Source organism: Brachyistius frenatus, unplaced genomic scaffold (genome assembly GCF_029030835.1).
Source record: "Brachyistius frenatus isolate BFR_SWC_R1_liver_20210118 unplaced genomic scaffold, ASM2903083v1 Contig_13, whole genome shotgun sequence".
Classification (NCBI taxonomy): Eukaryota; Metazoa; Chordata; class Actinopteri; family Embiotocidae; genus Brachyistius; species Brachyistius frenatus.
In genome coordinates this window covers 2,319,152-2,325,691 of record NW_027210612.1, presented here as the reverse complement: position 1 = coordinate 2,325,691, position 6,540 = coordinate 2,319,152, and the positions used below count along the sequence as shown (strand labels likewise).

General features: G+C 42.3%; 1 protein-coding gene across 1 annotated transcript; it reads right to left on the bottom strand.

Moving 5' to 3' along the window:
• Positions 1–1,119: 1,119 nt before the first annotated feature.
• LOC138617622 (neurofilament medium polypeptide) lies at positions 1,120–6,163 on the bottom strand. Its single transcript, XM_069692765.1, has 3 exons — positions 5,129–6,163; positions 4,914–5,038; positions 1,120–4,515 (listed from the first exon to the last, which is right to left on the bottom strand). Exons 1-3 carry the CDS (start codon positions 6,056–6,058, stop codon positions 1,536–1,538), a joined length of 4,035 nt encoding a protein of 1,344 aa, XP_069548866.1. The 5' UTR covers positions 6,059–6,163; the 3' UTR covers positions 1,120–1,535.
• Between the last annotated feature and the right edge of the window lie 377 nt (positions 6,164–6,540).

Below are 6,540 nucleotides of genomic sequence, written 5' to 3'. Positions count from 1 at the left end.
CTGCATTTTCTGCCCGTGATATCGAGGTGCTGCTCACCATGACGCATTAAGCAGCTGACATTCATCGGAGTGGCACGCGACTGTTCGTACGTACCTTTTACACGATGCAAAAAAAGATTAAGGGCCAAAAGTAACTTCAGGAACTTCCTGTAATTGTCTTGTTTTGTGTTGTGCAGTAGATTTTAAATGGGTTTGACATGTGCGCACACGACAGCAGAAAGAAAATGTGAAACCGTGTTTAAAAAAATATTGCAACCTTTTTTTTTTAAAGTCATCATATTAAAAGTCAGACTTTTTTTTTTTTTTTTAAATGGAATCACTCCTGACAGCAGTTATGGCCTTTTGACTTTTCAATCTTCTGTGCTTCGTACACCTGAATTAACAGCAGTTTCTGTCCTCCCTCTTTGCAAATCTCAGAGTGTCAAATTTAACGTGGATCATCAAAAACTACGGTTTCCAACTCTTTCAAATGCTGAAGTTGTAGCTCTCGAATATTTTCAGGAAGTTTCCTTGGAAGTCGAGCTCCTAGCAGCGAGTTATTGATGGTCTTTTAAAGTGTTTTTGGAACGAGGGTGGATAATTTCACTTGGAAACGTCCCTTCATTCCTACCAATCAGCACTCTTAAATATGTGTAGACTTCAAACCTCTGCAAGAGGAAAATGTTTTTAGAAAAGAAAGTCTTGTGACGGATTGATTTTATAAGGACGCATAAAAAAAAATTTTTAAAAAAAAGTTACACACAAAGCGGTCAAAGGTCCAAGCCGCAAAAACACCAGCCAACGAACCAGCCAAAACAATCGAGAGGAAACTACGCCGTAATGAAACGATCCTTCATTGGGTGGAAGTGAACTTATAAACCTACAGAAGAGTAGAGCTGTACAAAAATACCTTTTAGAGGAACCGAGATTGTTGTGTGAACCTTTACGCATCACTATTCCTGGATTGAGTCACACAATTATGTGTTCGTGCTTTGTACTTGTAAGCTTGACTTGTTTGGCCCAAACAGTGAACAGGAACAGGTCAGTGGAAATACAATAGACGGCAAGGTACGCCAGCAGTGTCACAGCTCCATTCACAATAATAATAAAAAAAAAAAAAACAATCACAGGTTCTTTTGATATTGCATTTATTTATCAGCACATAACAAAGCAGATAATGATCAGCGTAACATTCAAAATGCACCCTGCAATTACATTCGTATTTCTATTACTTTTGTGGCGAGTCAAACAATTTTTAACGCGAGTTGATTTCGAGTTTAAAGGCAAAGATGCTGGAAGAAGAATCACGTCCTCTCCTTTCAAACTGGTTACGTTGCAAAGAAATTGCATTGCTGAGCCCCTTTGTTCTCTCTGCCTGACTCTGCTAATGCCTTCAATTTGCATCTGCATTAGATAAGCCATTCTCTATTTTCAGTTTAACAATCCCTGATATTTGACTCTTATCGACTTGCCGTCTCGTAATGTTTTAGGTGGAAGTATTCTGTATTCTTTATCACCTGCCGCAGATATCTTCCTCCTCAGCTTTACCTGGAGGATTACTTATTCTCTGGCTGCTCAGACAGCTTTGGTTTCTGGACCTGGCTGCTCTCTGGCGCCCCCTGATGTAACTCTTTGATCCCTGCAGTCACGGTGGTCTTCTCCTTTGGCGACGCAGCTTGTACTGTTGTGGTTTTATCCCCGCTGGTTGGCTGCGGACCCTCCTCCTCGGGAAGACTTTTCGCTGCAGATTTTAGAGACTCTTTATCTTGGTCTTCATTGCTGTCACGAGCAGCATCTTGAATGCGTTTTGCTACTTTATCCTCACTTTTTGCAGTGTCAGATTTACTGATACCCTGTGGCTCTGTGTGACCGTGCTTCTTTTCCTCAGCCTTGGGTGTTGCACTTGACACTACTTGAGCCTTCGCCAAACCTTCTGCTGTCTCTGAGGAAAGAGTGTTCTTTGCTTCTGGTGTAAAATCTTTGGTTTTTCCACCTATTTCTGAAACCAAAGTTTTAACCTTATCTTGCACTTCAACTGCACTGCTCAGCTCTTGAGTTTTGTCTGATTCTTCAGATGCTTTGGGTGAAGTTTCATCAACAGGCTTCTTCAAAACCAAAGTTTTAACCTTATCTTGCACTTCAACTACACTGCTTAGCTTTTGAGTTTTGTCTGATTCTTCAGATGCTTTGGGTGAAGTTTCATCAACAGGCTTCTTCAAAACCAAAGTTTTAACCTTATCTTGCACTTCAACTGCACTGCTCAGCTTTTGAGTTTTGTCTGATTCTTCAGATGCTTTGGGTGAAGATTCATCAACAGACTTCTTCAAAACCAAAGTTTTAACCTTATCTTGCACTTCAACTACACTGCTTAGCTCTTGAGTTTTGTCTGATTCTTCAGATGCTTTGGGTGAAGTTTCATCAACAGGCTTCTTCAAAACCAAAGTTTTAACCTTATCTTGCACTTCAACTGCACTGCTTAGCTCTTGAGTTTTGTCTGATTCTTCAGATGCTTTGGGTGAAGTTTCATCAACAGGCTTCTTCAAAACCAAAGTTTTAGCCTTATCTTGCACTTCAACTACACTGCTTAGCTCGTGAGTTTTGTCTGATTCTTCAGATGCTTTGGGTGAAGATTCATCAACAGACTTCTTCAAAACCAAAGTTTTAGCCTTATCTTGCACTTCAACTACACTGCTTAGCTCTTGAGTTTTGTCTGATTCTTCAGATGCTTTGGCTGAAGATTCATCAACAGGCTTCTTCAAAACCAAAGTTTTAACCTTATCTTGCACTTCAACTACACTGCTTAGCTCTTGAGTTTTGTCTGATTCTTCAGATGCTTTGGGTGAAGGTTCATCAACAGGCTTCTTCAAAACCAAAGTTTTAACCTTATCTTGCACTTCAACTACACTGCTTAGCTCTTGAGTTTTGTCTGATTCTTCAGATGCTTTGGGTGAAGGTTCATCAACAGGCTTCTTCAAAACCAAAGTTTTAACCTTATCTTGCACTTCAACTACACTGCTTAGCTCTTGAGTTTTGTCTGATTCTTCGGATGCTTTGGGTGAAGTTTCATCAACAGGCTTCTTCAAAACCAAAGTTTTAACCTTATCTTGCACTTCAACTACACTGCTTAGCGCTTGAGTTTTGTCTGATTCTTCAGATGCTTTGGGTGAAGGTTCATCAACAGGCTTCTTCAAAACCAAAGTTTTAACCTTATCTTGCACTTCAACTACACTGCTTAGCTCTTGAGTTTTGTCTGATTCTTCGGATGCTTTGGGTGAAGTTTCATCAACAGGCTTCTTCAAAACCAAAGTTTTAGCCTTATCTTGCACTTCAACTACACTGCTTCGCTCTTGAGTTTTGTCTGATTCTTCGGATGCTTTGGGTGAAGTTTCATCAACAGACTTCTTCAAAACCAAAGTTTTAACCTTATCTTGCACTTCAACTACACTGCTCAGCTCTTGAGTTTTGTCTGATTCTTCAGATGCTTTGGGTGAAGGTTCATCAACAGGCTTCTTCAAAACCAAAGTTTTAACCTTATCTTGCACTTCAACTACACTGCTTAGTGCTTGAGTTTTGTCTGATTCTTCAGATGCTTTGGGTGAAGGTTCATCAACAGGCTTCTTCAAAACCAAAGTTTTAACCTTATCTTGCACTTCAACTACACTGCTTAGCTCTTGAGTTTTGTCTGATTCTTCAGATGCTTTGGGTGAAGGTTCATCAACAGGCTTCTTCAAAACCAAAGGTTTAACCTTATCTTGCACTTCAACTGCACTGCTCAGCTCTTGAGTTTTGTCTGATTCTTCAGATGCTTTGGGTGAAGTTTCATCAACAGGCTTCTTCATGAGAGCTTCCTCGTCATATTCTTGTTTACTGTCCTCGGATTTCTTCAGAAGTTCACCCTCCGCCGGTTCCTCTGGTTTTAAATCATGTTGTTTTGAAGAGAGATCGGTCTCAACTGTTACCTTTGTCACTACAGCTTCCTTCTCTTGTGTGTTTTCAGGTACTTCACGATGCTCATTTTCTTCCTCATCAAGCCTCTCCTTCATTAAAACTGTGCTTTTGGTATTTCCATCTATTCCACTGCCCCCATCATTGTCAGTTGCATCAGTCTCCTCTGACTCTTCCTTTCCTTTACTTCCTTCCCTATCATCCCCTCCTTTCTCCGAGTCTCCTCCTGATGCTACTTGATCCTGCTGACCATCAGACATCTGGTTACTTTCTCCCTGTCGACTGTCTTTATTGTTATCCTCCTCCTCCTCACTGCCCCCCCTCTCTCTTTTGGTACACTCCTGCTCATCTTTTCCCACCTCTGTCTCCTCTGATCCTGTCTCCTCAAATTCCGACAGCTCAATCTCCCTGGTGGTCTCTGTGATGATCTCCTCTACAAACTTGTAGTGAGGCTCAGCGCGTCTACGTGGGCCTCCCGGGCGGCTGAGGCAAGGCAGGGTGTAAATAGGGGACTGGTGGTAGATGTAGGGCAGGGAGATGTGGGCGTCTGACATTGTGGATAGCCGAGCCTCCTCTCCACAGAGAAGTTTCCTGCAGTGTAGGAAAGACATACTTTATCTACAAAGAGCAATGCATAACTTCTTTAAATCCAAATGAACTGAGAAGACTTGAGATACGGTGCATACAACTTAATTTAAAGGAATGAGAAATTAAATAAACGTGTCATTAAATACAGTCTTGTTAATGCTCCTTTATGCCATATTTCCCTTCAACTTTTTGGCAATGTAATCATAAGTTAATGTGATAATCATAGTGCAACAGCAGACACTGTACCTGTGTTAAATGTTGTATTTAAATGCAACATGCATGATACGTGGTGAAAGCAGAGGCTAAAAAGTATCGAGTAACCTATAAGGAAAGCTGCAAAACTACGATTTTGAATCAACTTTTTTGTCCAAACAAATGTTTTCATGTCATAATAATAATACCTGTAAGACAGTATCTCCACATCCAGAGCCATCTTCACATTGAAGAGGTCCTGGTACTCCCGCAGGTAAGAGGACATGTCAAATTTGCAATTGATGAGCTCATTTTCAAATTCTTTAATTGTGTTCTGGAGCCGGAAAGGAGAGAAAATGTGTTACTGAAAAAACATGTGCACGTGAAATTTATTAAAACGTGGGGGGAAAAAAACCCGTCTTACCTGATAGTGGATCATTTCTTCCTTGTGGCGATCTTCGACATCACGAAGTTGCTTCTCTAGCGCTTCTCTGGTGCCTTTAGCGCAGTCCAGTTCGACGTTTTTGGCCTGCAAGTGCCTCCTGTACTCCTGAATTTCCTGCTGGGACGCTTTTAACGCCTCCCTCTTGGTCTCAGCTGCCTCCGTTAATCTTGCAAATTGAGATCGGAAAGTTTCTCCTATCTGCTGGACGTCGGACACAGTGTGACCTTCCAACTGCGCCCTGATGTCCCGGAGTGCCGCAGTGACGCCAGGTTGGCCAAATTCGAGCGCCCTCACAGTCAGCTGCGCATCCTGGATTTGGTCAAACATCTCCGACACCTCGGCCTCATGGTTTCCTTTCAGGAAGTGGATTTCATCCACGAGAGACTGCGCTTTCTTGTCCAGCTGTAGTTTAGCCTGATACGCGTCACTGATGTCCTTCTTCAGAACCATGATATTGCTCTCAGTGTCTGATCTGCTACGCGCCTCCTGCTCGTGTTGTCTTCTCAACTTGGACAGCTCTTCCTCTAAATTCTCATGCTCAATTTCAATTTGATGCTTCTGATGAGTAATATCGTGAACCAGCTGTCTCAGTTTCCTGAGCTCTGGTCCGTACTCCTTCTCCAAACACGATGCGGGCTTTGCTCTCCCTCTGATCTCTTCGATTTCTCTCTCCAGCAGCTGGTTCTGGTGCTCCAGCTGGTGCACCTTCTCTATGAATCCCGCAAGACGATCGTTCAAGCCATGCATCAGTTCTTTCTCGTTAAATTTCCCAGATAGCTGCCTGGTCGAATTCATGTCCGTGGACGTGCTCCTGATCACGACACTGGTATCGAATCCCAAACGTCTCGCTTTGTGTTGCGGATACATGTCTTGAGGGATTGTGTGCAGGAAGTCGAATTTGTCATCCATGCTGTCGTCGAGATTCTTCAGTCCACAGAGGCTCCATGTGGGCTTTTATAACCGCCGCCATCTGCTCGGTGTGCAGAACGGAGCTCTCCGCGGTGCTGAAAAGGTGTAGCGTCAGCTGATGCTCAATGAGCGCTTACACCGCATTTTGTCGCAGACACAGCAGTGACGTGGGTGAACTGACAGTGTCAATCGAAAAAAGAATTAACTCTGAGTAGTAGTATTATTAACATATTGTTGTTGTTGTGCAGTATTCCCTTTGTGTACATTGGTCGTTCAGTTTTCTCCAAAAATCGTCTTCATAACTCTTTGTTTCCAGCCCTGGAATACTGAGGTGCAAATGTGAGGTGCTTTCGAGGTACTTAGTCTGTAACATGTGAAAGTCAAGCTTTCAAAAATGTTTGTTAGTACAGAAGTATTAGTATTGAAGTATACTTACGGTATAAAAAGCGAACGTAGGCTACTCGTAATACAAAACGACCCAT